Source organism: Geotrypetes seraphini, chromosome 1 (genome assembly GCF_902459505.1).
Source record: "Geotrypetes seraphini chromosome 1, aGeoSer1.1, whole genome shotgun sequence".
In the NCBI taxonomy this organism is placed as follows: Eukaryota; Metazoa; Chordata; class Amphibia; order Gymnophiona; family Dermophiidae; genus Geotrypetes; species Geotrypetes seraphini.
Genome location: NC_047084.1, coordinates 518,487,148 through 518,503,113, shown reverse-complemented (window position 1 = coordinate 518,503,113; position 15,966 = coordinate 518,487,148). Strand labels below are relative to the sequence as shown.

The following is a 15,966-nucleotide window of genomic DNA, read 5'->3' as shown; positions in this document are numbered from 1 at the left end:
CATGCAGGCAGTGCTTATAATTTTCTGAAATATATTTTATTGAATAATATGATAGATGTACTTGCAATTGATAAATTTTTGAATATTGCAGCTGGAGGTGAAGATTCTATGGACAGAGGTTTTGTGGCAAAGGTGAGAGAATAGTTAGATAGCAAGGTGTTCCAAGTTCCAGAGATGAAATGTTGCGTGGTTAGATGACTTCAAGTAAAAAAAGGCTGGACTTTTTTTTTGGGGGGGTGGGGGGGGACTACAGCCACATGTGACTGATTCTGAGACAGGATTCTCAGGGAGTACTTAGAAAGCTAGGGGAGAAAAGAGAAAAGATCAATAGGGACAAAGCTTTGCAACAGGTAGCAGAGAGAGGTCATTCCTTTGCAGATCGATCAGAGCAAATGTTGTAGAGGGGACTAGGAAATACAGCAGAGATGAAAGACTAAAGCTTAGATGAGAGGAAAAGGAAGGGGGTCTTAGGAGAGAGACCACTATAAACAAAACTTATACTGTACTGGTAACCAGGAATGGCTGAGGTATGTATGAAACTACATTTCACACAATGCTTTGCTCACACACTATGGCAGAAAATGACTGCAGCATTACAGTTCCATGCAGTGAAAATAACATTAACACATCTTAGAGCAGTGGTCTCAAACTCGTGGCCTGGGAGCCACAAGCGGCCTGCCAATTACTATTTTGAGGCCCTCGGTATGTTTATCATAATCACAAAAGTAAAATAAAACAGTTTCTTGATCATATGTCTCTTTAGCTATAAATGACAATATTATTATTAAGACTTAGTCAAAAGGAAAGATTTATAAACTATAAAGAGTTTTACCTCAGGCAAAATTGTCATTTCTTTAATAAGACATTAACTATATTTTTCTGAGGCCCTCCAAGTACCTACAAATCCATAATATGGCCCTGAAAGGGTTTGAGTTTGAGACCACTAGACAGCAATATTATAAACTAACATGAAGCTGCCGGGGGCAGAACAGTCTTCCCTATTCCCCACCTGTTTCAATAGCCCAGAACTTTCTTGAATATCTTATTTTTGCTTCCTAACTGCTAAAAATTCACTTTACTTGTCTCTTGCCTTCTGCAATAAACACAAAGGCCCATATTCTATAAACAATGCCTTAAATTAAGCACCAGTAAGTGCCCTACCAGTGCTTAGCTTAAGTGGAAAAAGCCATTTAAAAACAATTAATATCATTTTTTTTTTAATGTAGGCACCTAAAAAAGTGGCACCTGCATCATGACTACAGAAGTGCTTTTATGACACCTAATGCCACTTTAGATGTGGCTAACAACAGAAGTGGCGTTAGGTATCATAAAGTACCTCCATAGCTATGATTCACATGAAAGGAAGGCACAGGAAATATAGACCTTTAAATCCCTGGCCTACATTTCCAGCGTCTAACTTTCACGAAGTTGCGATTCTATAAACAACTCCGTTGTGTGATTGACACGCGATCTGTGGATGTTTTGTAGGTGGCCGATGTCGACAGCACCGTTTATAGAATCTGGGCCAAATAGTCTTTAGTAGTGGGGGACAAGAGCTGAATATTCAGTTTGACCAGTTTTCCTCATTAATTCATTTCTGTTCTAGTGAGGGATGGATTTGTTGAATGAAACACAGTCTAACTCAATAGACTTCCTTGTACAAACATTAAATATAAATGAGTAGAGCCAGGGCTTAATTTCTGCGGGAACAGTCTGATGTGCAGTTCAGCTATTTCTTTTCAGGTTGCAGAGCAGGCTGTAATGTTCCATCCAAGCCCCTCCCTTCCAGAAAACTTGTAGGAAAAAGGAGGAGTCAACCACAGAGCAGAGAATAGTCCTCTGCTCCTCAGTCCAGCCTCTCTTCTCCTGTTACTGCTGCCCTAGGCCCAGTGGCATAGCGGAGATGAACGGCACCAGGGGCGGTGGTGTCTCTCTCCTGCCCTCTTCCCCACCCTCCCTGCCACACGCGCATGCCTCTTCCCCGTACCTTTATATCTTCGGCAGTCATGAACCAGCTGCTCGCATTGGCTTCAGCACTCTCTCTGACATCACTTCCTGGGCACAGATCCCGGAAGTGACTTCAAAGAGAGCGCTGAAGCTGACACGAGCATCATGTTTGTGGCTGCTCGCACCAAAGTTTAAAAGGTACGGGGGAAAAGGAAGGGGCGCACATGTAGCAGGGGGTGGAGTGAGAAGGGGGTGGAGAGCAGGAGGGGTGCTAGTGCCCCGAGGAAGACCGTGCCTTGGGCTGTCCAACCCCCCCCTTACTACACCACTAGGCCCATCCAACTCCCGCCCCTGCTTCGCAGCTCCATTTCCTTTTTGGATACAAATTAAACCCTGAGTGAGAGTAGTTATTTTGCTCAAGATGGTATAATTCATATTATGTTGGAGAATATTCTAAGTTGAGGGCAATTTTTAAAAGTGTTTCTATTGTACTCAGCTGAAACTAGAAGTTGTAATCTGAGTCAAGTGTAAGAGTACAGAAAGAAAATGGTTCCCTTTTCAAACTAAGATGACTTGGTATTTAAAAATGCATTTGAAATGAGGGAATAGAAAACCATTAACGATGTTATGGATTTTAAAATATAAATTTGCAGACAACACGGGAGAATGGGATGTTAGAGGATATGAAGACAATCCAGATAATTTAGTAGAAACTGACTCATTTCTGATTTTGTCCTGTTTGGTGTTAAAACTTCCATCTTCTCTAAGCCACAAAAAGATGAATGAAAACCAAAGGACAATTTACAGTATGATAAATAATTGATTAAAGTGCATATCAATAATAGTAAATAAATACACTTCCCCCTCCCTATTCGCGGTTTCAGCGATCGTGTTTTTGACTATTCTTAATTTTTTGCCCGCCCCTCTCCTACCCCCCAAATCGCTCGGAGGCAGCCTGCATTGACCAGAACAGACCCTGGGACTTGGATCGGGGTGAGGAGGAGGCTGTGATCGGAGGAGGAGGAGACGATCGGAGGCAACTTCATGCATGGACCTTGCCTGGTGGTCTAGCGGTGGCACAGGGCAGGAGCGATCTTCCTACACTCCTGCCCTGTGCAGAGCAGTGCTGTGCACCCATGCTGTGAGTTTCCGTGGTGTCATGAGACTACAATGGAAACTCCCGTTGTAGTTTCGTGAGACCACAGGAACTCATAACACGGGTGCACATCACAGCTCTGCACGGGGCAGGAGTGTAGGAAGATCGTTCCTGCCCCACGTCACCGCTAGACCACCAGGTAAGGTCCGGGAGTGGGTCAGAGTCGGCCCAAAAGTTATTCATAAATTTTCCTTATTCACGGGCCAACCCCCGCAAATACAGAGTGAGGAGTGTACCAGACAAAATAAATAGGTAATTCTAAAGTTTATGAAAATAGTTCCAGTCATATGTGAGATTACAAGGTGGTGATGGCTGAACAAAACCCATAAACAATGGAAGTATGGAACCAGACAGTTATAGTATTTTTGCAGATTAGAGACTTTAAAAGGTTGTGATATCATACCCAGGCTGGTGTTCAGCCATGACATGGTACATAGGCTGTCCTTTTGGTGGTATAAGATGGAATATTGTGATAAAGAAATGCAGGTCTTTTAATTTTGTTAGACCCTTCCTCAATGTTTGGCCTGGTTGATATGAAAGAATCTTGTTAAAATGTTGTGAATTGAGAGTGGTATTAGTTAGACTTGCAGTGGATAAAATCCTTTTTGAGGGAAAGATTATTGGTAGTATTGACTAATCAAAAGAGTGAGACCCTCACATGGTTTGTGTTTGTCTCCTCTTCATTTTAATTTGTATCTGCAGGCACTGGGACAGCTTGTGTGTCAGAGGAGTTTTAAAGACTTTATTTTCTTAATATCTTTGCCATAAATGGTAAATTAGAGATTGGTCTTTAATTAGAACACACAGTGGGGTCCAAGTCTGCCGTTTTCAGTATTATCATGATAGTATCACTCCACAAACTTTCTTTTAACATTCTTTGTGCCAGGGGCAAAAAAATTATCTAATATACCACATTCAAAGCTTCACTTGATAATGATTTCCAGCAACGAGAATGGCATGAGTCTAATCTACAGAATACTGTATTTATACACTTATTAAAGGGGCAAGTTTATTACTGGGCCCCCAAATTAAGCGGATATAGGATCAAGTCTATAACATCAAATAAATGTATCATAATATCCTATGGGTCCTTTTTACTAATCTGCAGTAAGCACTAATGTGTGCTTACTAAAGGTTAAAATCCACTACCACGATATTTAGTGAGATGTACCCTTCAGGTCCCTCTAAACCTCCTGAGATGTACAAAAGTATTCCAGCCTCTGGACTCCTTCAGGAATGCTTTGAGTCCCTTCAGACCTCTGCTCCTTTTCAGTAGCTGCCCACAATTGATGCTCCACTCCAGAGCCCTTCTAAGGTTATTCTTCAGTCTGTTTTCTCTGTTAGGTCAAGCTGACCTTTGGAACCACCTCCGTCTCTCAAGGCCAAGCTACATTAGCTGCACAGAGGCCATAGTAGCGCTCATCCTTTCAGTTTAGACAATTCCAGCTCTACAGTGGCAAGACATTTTCACAGTCCCTAGACCCTAGTCCCCCCTCCCCCTCCAAAAAAAAAAAAAAAAGATGCTGGAAGTAAACACCTGCTACAGTTATGAATCTCTTAGTCCATGTTCAATTAGACTATTGTACACAAACATGTAAGATCAGAGACTTTTGTAAAAACACAGAAGCTATTTGGGGTCAGGCAACACAAGTCAATAAACTTTTCCAATCTCTGTCAAAGAAATGTGCTCTGTGGATTGTCAGGGCCTTATCTCTAACATACTGTAGAATTAAATAATGGATCCTCATAATATGTTTTCTGATTTACAATTTCAGTTCTAGCCCTTTGCAAAGTTAATGGATCACATATGCTTTGACCTTATTCTGTGACTTTATAGAAATCTCTTTATGAAAATGTAGTCTTTCATTAATCTGCAGCTGTAGATTCTTCTTGCTTTAATAATGTCTTTGAAAGGGAGAACATTTCCTGAATATCATTGTTCAGGAATAATTTGTATCAAAAATGTTACAATGCCATAATCTTTGATGGCAGATATAATTCAGTGCAGTGTATTGTTAATATTTTATTAGGATTAGCAATTGGAATATGATTTTAAAAAGTACTTAATTATTTCATTCCTTTTTTTCAATAAAATGTGATTAAAATTATGCCATTTTGTATTCAATAGATGAGGCAAGAGATGGCAAGTGTTGTAATATGAACATATTTCCCTTTTTGTAGTGGATAGATTTCAAGGTTTTAATTTTAAGAATATGAATCCCAACTGAGGTTTTACTTTCTCTGAAAATGGCCAAATGTGACACTTTTTGTTCAAAATAAGGATATATTTACAGTCTTTATATAGTGCTTTCCCCAGAGTGCTTTGCAATAAAGACAGTAAGCAAAATACAGTGGCATATACAGTTCAGGAAATTTAGATGAATGAAAAAGAGGCAGATTAGGCTTGTGGGTGGACCACAGAATGCAAATGACTTTTAAATTTCTTTCTGAATATATCCTGGAAGGAGGTCTGTTGAATACCACTTGGGAATTTGTTTATAAAGCAGGGGTAGGGAACTCCGGTCCTCAAGAGCCTTATTCCAGTTGGGTTTTCAGGATTTCCCCAATGAATATGCATTGAAAGCAGTGCATGCAAATAGATCTCATGCATATTCATTGGGGAAATCCTGAAAACCCAACTGGAATACGGCTCTCGAGGACCGGAGTTCCCTACCCCTGTCCTAGAGTGTCCCAACTAGGATCCCAGTTTCGGCATCCGTAGATGCCTTCTTCAGGGGATCAAAAACACTGTAGTAGATATTTTCAACGCAAGTGGTCTAACAATGGTGGAATAAGTCACTTATATAATGTAATAGATGCATCAACTGTCTAACTGTGGAGCAGCGTTTTCAGAGACAAACTTGCGCCAAAAACAAGAGCAAAAATCTCTACTGCCGCATAAATACACAAACTTACATCTTGCCTGAGAACACGTACAAGTATATTTGTGCAGGAGCTTTGCATGGGCTAGTTCATAAAGGTCATCCACAGCACACACTCTCATTTGGGGGAGAAAAGACGTTTGTTTGACTCTGTCTTTTCTCTCCTGATGACGCCTTGCGAAACAGGATTCTTCTGTTGGGAGTAGGAGTTTGGGGACTGTGCATCTGAAGCTGCTCTGATCGAGCCGGGCTTGAAGCGTTGCCTGTGTCATGAGTGATCTGCAATCAAACTCCGGGGGGGGGGGGGGAGGGGGAGGATTTAAGTGTGCCATCATTTCCTGTGAAGCTAAGTGATTTTTCTTTTTTTCTACAACTTTATGGAAGCTGTAATGCTGGTGATTTTTCTTCACTGTGACTATGTTGTTTTGAGACCGAACTGTGCTTTTTGACAAGTCAGCAGGACTTATTCTGAATTACAGCCCAAATACTACTTTTTGTAGGAGTTTTTCTGAAATGTATTTGCCTGCTGCTTGTTTTTGAATTTGTAGCTGTATAACGTTATGAAGTGGAGTTTTTTTGAGACCAGTGAATGAACTTGGGCATGCTGTTGGAAATGGGCTTGTTCCATAGCAGTGTATCCCAGTACGGTTACTGAGGTCTTTTTTTTTCATTATTTGTTGAGAGTATGTGCTTTGGATGATATTTATGATTGATTAGTACTCTGTCCTGTTTGTTTATTCTATTTCATAAAGGCCCATGAGTGAATTTATTCTCTTTACAAAATAGACACAACACATGCACTTATGTGGCTTCTCTTCCTAGGTGCCCTGTTATAAGATTGTCCCCTAAGAGGGAAATTTTCAAAGCCTTTTCTACAGATAAAACAGTGTTTTACATGTAGAACTTGCTTATTACAAAGTTTGCTGCCCCAAATCTGAGTGCATTTGTATGCAAACATTTAACTACTGGTTAAGGTAGAAGATGTGGTTGGGACAAGCTTTGTATTTAATGTATATTTGAAAATTCAAGCATATGTGCATAAATATAACATTACATTAGTGACTTTTATTCTGCCATTACCTTGCGGTTCAAGGCGGATTACAAAAGATGTTATCTGGACAATTCCAGCAGAGTTACATGGTTGAGCGGGTTAATTTGGGATTAAAATGCTTCCTGTGGAGTTAGTTTGTCTTGATGGATTTCTTGAATAGCAGGGTTTTTATTTCTTTTCTGAAAGTTTTGTAGTCTGGTGTCGTGATCAGTAGATTGGATAGTTGGTGGTTAAGTTTTTCTGCCTGCGTAGCCAGTAGGCCAGCGTACTTTTTTTGTGTTTGACGTCTCTGATTGGGGGATGCGTGAATGGTGTCCGGGCTCTCCTTAGCCTGGTCACGAGAACTGATTGTAGCCATTCTGAAAGCGGGACGGGCCCAGGCAGCAGTGCAGATAGCGCACTCCTGCTGGCCCATACACCTCTCGACCACCAGGCTTAAGGGGTGCTTAAAAAGGTACTGAGGGTGGGGGGGCTGTTTTAAAAGGAAGGGCCAGTGGGCCGGCGGGGGTGTTGTAAAGGGAAGGGTGGGCGGTGTTTTAAAAAGGTACCGCTTCATAAGACACACACCCTTTTCCACCCTCTTTTTGGGTGTGGAAAAAGCGCGTCTTATGGACTGAAAAATATGGTATATTGAATTTTGAAAGTACTTATGTTTGGTTTTTAAACATTATGGTTGAATCTGGTAGACTACTTTTTCATAAGAACTTCTGTTTACATATAAATACATACAAAGAAAAAATCCTATTTTGAAGTTCCATTCAGTGATATTATTGATTTTTTGTCAATGCTGATGCTGATTTCTTAATTTGCTTTTTTTTTTTCAGATGCAACAATTGTTCCATGAAAACTATGAACACAACAGGAAAGGTTACATACAGGATCTACACAACAACAAAATTCATTCAGCCATAACACTTCATCCAAATAAAAGACCAGCCTACCAATATAGACTGCATAATTACATCCTGAGTCGCAAAATCTCTGAACTGCGCTATCGCACCATCCAGCTTCATAGGGAAAGTTTCGCAATGAGCAAACTTAGTAATTCTGAAATAAGCAAAGAGGACCAACAGCTAGGGATGATTCCATCATTCAACCGTTTTCAGCCACACAAACGGAATGAAGTAATAGAATGGGAATTTTTAACAGGGAAACTCCTTTATTCTATGGTTGAAAATCAGCCTCCATGTCAGAGCATCAACAGCAATTTGCGGGCATCTTTGGATGATACCGTGATGCAAGTAATGGAAATGATAAATGAGAACTCTAAATCCAGAGGAAGACTAATTGATTTCAAAGAAATACAATATGGCTACCGCAGGATAGATCCTGTTTATGGGGTAGAATATATCCTGGATTTGCTTCTTCTGTATAAAAGGCACAAGGGAAGAAAACTCACAGTTCCAGTAAGACGTCATGCTTACCTTCAGCAATCATTCAGCAAACCTTTCTTTCATGAAGCTGAAGAGTTGGATGTACCGAGACTTGTCGAGAGCATTAACAGTGACTCTCCATCTTTCTCTTTTCTTTCAAATTCCTTGAAGATGTTGACGTCATTCCAGGCCACCAAAGAAATGAAAGAACATGGTGACAAGAAAGTCCACTTTCTTGTACCTCTTACAGGGAGATATGACATTTTCCTGAGATTTATGGAGAATTTTGAAAAGACTTGCCTTATTCCAAAGCAAAACATAAAACTGGTAATAATTCTGTTCAGTTCAGATTCTAGCCTAGATTCCAGTAAGCACACAGAGTTAATGAGAGAATATAATAATAAATACCCCAAGGCAGATATCACCATTATTTCTATGTCAGGACAGTTTTCCAGAGGACTCAGTCTGGACAGGGGCTCAGCTCAATTTGACAATGACACTTTGCTCCTATTCTGTGATGTTGATCTGATATTTACACCAGACTTCCTTCAGCGATGCAGAGACAATACTATCCAGGGAGAACAAGTGTATTATCCTATTGTCTTCAGCCAGTATGATCCAAAATTAACATATGGCAACAGTCCCCCTGATGACAGTAACTTTGTTTTCACCAAGAAAACAGGATTTTGGAGAGATTATGGGTTTGGAATCACTTGCATTTACAAAAGTGATCTTTTGAAGGCTGGTGGCTTTGATACTTCAATTCAAGGCTGGGGGCTTGAGGATGTCGATCTCTTTGCTAAAGTTGTAGCTTCCGGTTTGAAGGTCTTCAGAAGCCAAGAACCTGGAGTTGTACATGTATTTCACCCTGTTCAATGTGATCCTAACTTGGATCCTAAGCAATACAAGATGTGCTTGGGGTCCAAAGCGAGTACATTTGCATCTACCATGCAGCTGGCTGAGCTCTGGCTAGAAAAACGTTTAGGTGTTGCATACAACCGAACACTCTCCTGACACATACGCTCATTCCAGCTTTTAGGGGAGTTTACCTTAGATAATTATTTTTCCATCATCATGCTCATAAACTCTACTCTATTGTCTTCCAAAGGATGTATGTTGACTGTGAACAAGATAACTGCTGTTCACTGGTATTTCAAGTCCCTACTGAAGTGGTCAGTTGTGCTATTCTTTTCCTCTCTCTTTAGTTAGAATTGTGTTAAATCATTGCAATGAGACGTATATTTCCTTGGAGTCCATCCATCATGAAAGACTGCATCAGAAAAATACATTCTTTGGGATTCAGGATGCAATATCAATCTTTGTTGTGTGTATTTTTATTATTTTTAAACTTAATGTGATACAAATATTTACTGGTGAAGGTACCACAAAAGTGCTTTATGCTTCCTTTGAGGAAGGGACTTTGTAACATAAACATGAGTTTCATAATTTATATGAAGACTTAAAGATATAAACATTTACTTTTTCTTCCTCTTTAGAATTTTTAAAGTAAATGAATAACTATAATTGTATCTTTATTTTTAAAAAAAATGAGATTCTTTCCACAAGCAACCGGTACTGGCTACCAAGGTCCTAATTGTCTTATAAGTTTCTCGTATTGTCCGTTCTAAATGCGAAAGAACTTTATTTTCTCAAGGGAACTTGATTTAATCAGTTACTCATGTACTGTATATTACACAAGCTTTGTGACTCGATGTCCTTCATTTGCTGGCAAGGAGATAAACTATGAGAGAACATGGTTATTTATAATAAAATACAGGCATAACAGTATTTTTTTTCACAAACATGGAGCAAGTTGCTTTGTCTCGCCTTTTTTGTTATTCTAATTCCTCAAGTGAAATTTTACTTTACCTATGTTTTTCCCTTCCTGGAGTCAGACTTTGAGAAGAGGTAATAAAGCGGTACGTTTATCATTTAAAGTTTTACACTTTGGGTTATTTTGTAATATATTTTTTTTAAGGAACCAAGAGGAATCACAAAAAAAAAATTTTTAAGTAGAAGATGAAAGACAATTCATGCTTGTTTCTTATAAAGATTATTTTCATGTAATTAGCACACTTCTTGATTCCTTCATTTTACTGTTATGTGTTTTTCAGTTTCCTATCATCCTGTACCCTTGTCACTGCCAGCTTTATAATCGGCTGTGCTGCAGTATTAAAGGGATTAACCCATTCAGAAAGAAAGAAAGTCAAGGTACTGTCAATGTAGCAAAACAGAACCAAATTTTAAGAAATGGGCTTAGCACATTTTAATAAGGCACTTTCCCGTGTATTGGGCTTATTTCTAATATAGCCCCCAAATAGGGCTTTTTTTTACCTTGGGTCCTGCACTAATTTTTCCATTAGCATGCAAAACATGCAAAAAATGTTACCATGGGAGCACTTACTCCCTTCTATTTAGAAAATGCTAAGTGCTCCCTTGTTAAGTCTTTAGTACCCAGATAGCACGTGCTAATATGAATGCTCAAGCTTGATAACATTCCCTTTCCCATCCCCCAACCATGACATGCCCTCTCCTGAAAAAATGCAAAAAAAAGATAAATAGCACAAGATTAGCGCGTGCCGATGGGCATATTACCACAAAAATCAATGCCTTTCTCCTGCATTAAAGGGCCCTTATATTAAGGTGCAGTAGGCATTTTAGCATACGCTAAAAATTAGCACGTGCTAAATGCTAACACGCACCAATGCATCCATATGATATAATGGACGCACTAAAATTAGCGTGCACTAAAATGGCTACCGCACCTTAATAAAAGGACCCCTAAGTGTACTTTATTTATTTATGTGCACATGCTTGATATACACTTCTCCCTCCACGGGGGATGTGGGCAGAACATAGCCATAAATACAGAAAAACCACGAATAACTTTTTGCATGTTATTCACGGTTTTTCGGTAAATTAGACCTGAAAAAAATAATAAACCGTGAATAACCCGTCCTGCGATTTGCTCCGTACAATGCCGGGAGCAGCAATTTCCTCCAGGAACCACCTGGAGCAGCGATTTCCAATGTGAAATGTGGAATCAGCAGCCGAAAAATCGCAAATAAGCTAATCCGTAGATACGGAAACTGCAGATACGGAGGGAGAAGTGTACTGCAGGGCAGTTTACAAATAAAAGACTCAAGTGGGAGTCAAGAAAGAAAGAAGGAAGGGAAAGAATAAAGGGGGAAAAAACCTAGACATTAAGGCCCTGATTTTGATGTGGGCGCCCTAGGTCGCTCACTGTTATGTAAATGAATCAAAGGACGCTGAAATTGAGTCATTGCCCAAACCATGCCCATTCCATGCTCACGCCTATTGAGTTAGGTGAGACTTTTAAACATGGGCATCCGTGAAATTGTGGCTGAATCTACAAAGTGACGTCTATGTTCTTTGGACGCCTAAGTACCAAATATCGCTTGTTAAGACCCTTAATTGGCTCATTAACTAGTTAGATTGGATGCCTAAAGCATGCCTAACTTTAGGCATGACTTAGGCGCCCTTTATAGAATCAGGGCCTAAATGCTTGTTTGAATAGCTTTTTCATGAGCAATATTTTAAATGTAAGAGGGTTCTGATTTAAGTTGAAGAGGCAGTGAGTTCCAAAGTTTGGGGGTTAGCATAGGAAAATTTTGTTTACTGGATAAGGTCACATTGCATGACAGATGGAGAAGGGAGCTATGAAAGAGATTATTGAAAAGAATGGAGCCTGATGAATGATATGGTATTCACAAATTAGATATGTAGATTGGAGCTGAAGATTGTAATCCTATATATACCAATGTTGGGAGTTTAAATTGAATACGGATGAAACAGGTAACCAGTGTTCAGATTTTAGTAATGGTGTCATGTAATCTAATTTAGGAGCATTGTGTAAGAGCTGTGGACTGTACCAGATGAAGGTGTTTAAGTGACGCAAGAAGAAGACCCAAAATGACCATCCCTAGAATGAGAGAACATGAATTGTATGGAATGCTGATCACATTTTAGTAAAAGGGCCCCTAATATACAGTAGTACTTTGATGTGGGGAACAGCTTAATATTTCTGCATTAACCCCCAAATTCTGTATATGGTCAGTTAGTGCCATATACGTCTTATGTTGTGCATGCAGATCGGTGCACACAGCTAATTTGCGCATATAACTTAATTGCGGTAATTGCTTAACAAGCCTAATTGATGCTTATAATTGGCAATTAACACACAATAATTGACGCTAATTAAAAGTTATACAAACAACTTGGAAAGTGCACTTCTATAAAAGGTTTGTGCTAGTTCTAGTGTATGAATTTGAAAAGGGGGCGTGGCCATTGGAAAGACATGGGTGGATCGTGGGCATTCATAAACGTTAGACGTATAGTTATAGAATATATCGAATTCAAGCACAAGGTAGGCGCAAAGATTTAGGCCTTGGCCTAAATGGGTGCACCTAAAAATTATGCAATGCACTGGCATTTAGCACGTTGCCATAAAGGTAAGCGCACCGTGTAGAATTGCGCAAAGTGCTGTTCAGTCAGAGCCAATTTTATGGGCGCTCTATATAGAATCAGGCCTTAAGAGTACACTTCAGTGATGAACTTCAAAACTGAAAATACTAGGCCTTGGAGGCATATGATGAAGCTACTGAGTAGTAGATTTAAAACAAACCGGAGAACATATGTGATCTTTGACTACTTGGAGAGATTTGATTTGTTACAAATTCCGGGAATAGGAGTTAAAGAAAAATAAAAAGATATGAGAGTACCCAGAAACCTTAATGAAAAACATTTTTTGAAACCTTACCTCTAGAAATGTAATGCTTAGAGATTTGAACATTAGTTTATTTGATGGCTTTGAATCTTTTTCCTTCTGGTGCATTTTTCACGCATTGTACATGTTCCCAAAAATGTCACTGTAGTCAAAGAAGCCTGGTCGAGATAATGCCCCTGGTTCTTTGCGGTGTCTCAAATATCTTGTTCCCGACTTTAGAACAACACTTGAATGCCAGTAGTTTCTTGAATTCCTACTTTACTTTTCCAAATGGAAACTCCAAAGAACCACATGGCACTGTTCTGTTTGGAAAAATCTCTCCAGATGTCGAGTAATTTGAATTATAATAGTTATAGGAAGGAGTGAATTGGAGAACATTCAAAATGTGTTCATCTTGAATTTGATGCTGTACTTCCAGCTACATGTCTATTTCTTCCTTCCGTTTTCTTCTGTTGTATCCCGCAATGTATACAAATGGTGATGGAATTCAGCAAGGCATGCCAATGAACATTTCCATTTGATGACTGCACAGAACATACTGGGCACTCCCCCAACAATTACTGCACATCCTTTACACTTACTTCACACTAGTTTATGTTGTAAAGGTGCAGCAAGTACAAAAACTTAATGCACTTTAGTACAAGGGCCCCTTATTTATTATATTAGATCTTGGTTTCATCTTTCTTGTTCTCACTAACCCCCACCCCCACCCCCTCTTTTGCAAAACTGCAGAAGCGGTTTTTAGCACAGGCCGGCGAGCTGAATGCTCTGCGCTGTTCTCAACACTTATAGGAACTCTATGAGTGTCGGGAGCAGTACAGAGAATTCAGCGCGCCGGCCTGCGCTAAAAAACACTTTTGTGGTTTTGTAAAAGGGTGTGTGTGGGGGGAAGGGGGGCGGATAAAATGGGTTTGTGTTTTTGGCCATTTTTCATCTAGCATTCACATTTTAAATCATTTCATTGTGCAGCTATATAGCAGGTACCTTTTAGCATTTACTCCCTCCTTTGCAAAGCCACGCTAGCGTTTTTAGCGCTGGCTGCTGCGGTAACATCTCCAACGCTCATAGAATTCCTATGAGCATCCAAGCTGTTACCACGGCAGCCAACGCTAAAAACACTAGTGTGGCTTTGTAAAGGAGGGGATTAGTAAAATGTTTAAGATTTTTGGAGATATTTAGTTGTAAAATTCATCTTACATAAGTGATGACCAATGCAAAAGAAGAAGAAAGAAAGAAAATAGGTGTAGTATCCTTGTCCTTTACCTTCAGAGTAAGTACTGGGGCTCACAAGTTATATTTCCTTCCCATAAAAAAATCTTGTCTTGTGATGGAAGAAGGAATAAGCCATTTTTAGGCCCAAAGTGTGACTATTCTCTTTCGACAAAATCTACTTCGACAGATGAATGTTGTTCTAACACACACACACAAATTTTGTACTGAAATTTATTCTGGCATTGAGAGAGTTCAGCCAATCAATTTGAGATAAAATATCTGCATATAAAAAATGAAAAAGAAGTAGCATGGCAGCGGGTGAATGAGAAGCAAGCAACAAAGGGAGGAAACCAACACAAACCAAAAACAAAGGAAACTACAGACAGCTGTACAAAGAAGCAGGCTAAATTTATTAAAGCAAAATCATAAATGCGGTTAATGTTACCACCTTGAACCAAACCAAAGAACTCGACACGGTCTGTGTTTTGGTAAACACGACTTCATCAGGGGTCCCAGGTGGATAAGGTATCAGATAAAACCGCAGACAAAAACACTTGCAGAAAGCTAACCCAAGTGTAACATCTACTGGTCTCTCAGAGAACACAAGGAAAATCCACCCACAACGGCTTCTAAACAATCATAAGGAAAGAAAGAACCGCATCCAATCCCAGAGCCCTAAAGCGACACTCCTTCTCTCCATGGCCCAATGAACATAATTGATGTATGTGATGTGCTTCGGCCCCGAGAAAGAATATTAAAACATGGTCTTATTGGGAGAGGTAGTCCATCACAGCGCCATAATCAGATGTGTTCAATAACAAATTGAAGAAGAAAAATACATTTGCAGAAGATTAAATAAATATGTATTATATAATTTCATAAAGGGTCTTGGACCAATGATGAAGTAAGCTATGTTATGAGTGTATTGAAATGCTGAACTGAATGTGGTTCGCTCCCCTTACACAACTTCCTGTTTCTTGGGCATACTGCGGCAGAGGAACAGCATCAAGGAGGCCTCAGGTAGCATTAGAGAAGCACTGCCTCATCAGCAATCTTCTTGCATTTTTACAGGTGAGGTGGGCTTCAGAATCTGGTGGAGAGAAGGGAAGGATATCTAGGCCTATAAGGGCCCGCTGTGTAAGGTTACCATATTTTTCTCCAGGAAACCCCGGACACATGACCCTGCCCCGTTGCGCCTCCATCCCCACCCCATTCCGCAACATCCCTGCTCAGTTCTGCTTCCAGCCTGCCCAAACAAAGCCTCCTCTCTTCTTCCAGATGAGATCCAGCCGTAATCTGGAGGGCCTGGAGCATGCGCGGATGTGTGTGATGTCATCTGCACATGCTCAGAGGCCCTCCAAACATGGGCGGAGCTCGTCGAGGCTTCCCAAAATCCAGACAAATACCGGGTTTTAGAAAGACCATCTGGGAGCCCAGACAGTCCTCTAAAAAGAGGACATGTCCAGGTTTTCCTGCACACCTGGTAACCCTACTCCTGGAGCTGTGGGGGCTAGGGATGCCTCCCCCACTAATGCTGGCCCTGCAACCACCTCAGCCCTCTAAAACTTTCTCAAGTGCTGTTGCGTCACTGCCGAAGG

At 40.2% G+C, this 15,966-nt stretch overlaps 1 protein-coding gene across 1 annotated transcript in view; it reads left to right on the top strand.

Annotated features, from left to right (window-relative positions):
• The window catches only part of CHSY3 (chondroitin sulfate synthase 3), a 464,490-nt gene extending 454,277 nt beyond the window's left edge, over positions 1-10,213 (top strand). Inside the window, 1 exon segment of the mRNA XM_033928965.1 lies at positions 7,861-10,213. Within this exon segment, the coding sequence (XP_033784856.1) occupies positions 7,861-9,423 (1,563 nt within the window). The 3' untranslated portion in view covers positions 9,424-10,213.
• Positions 10,214-15,966: the final 5,753 nt, after the last annotated feature.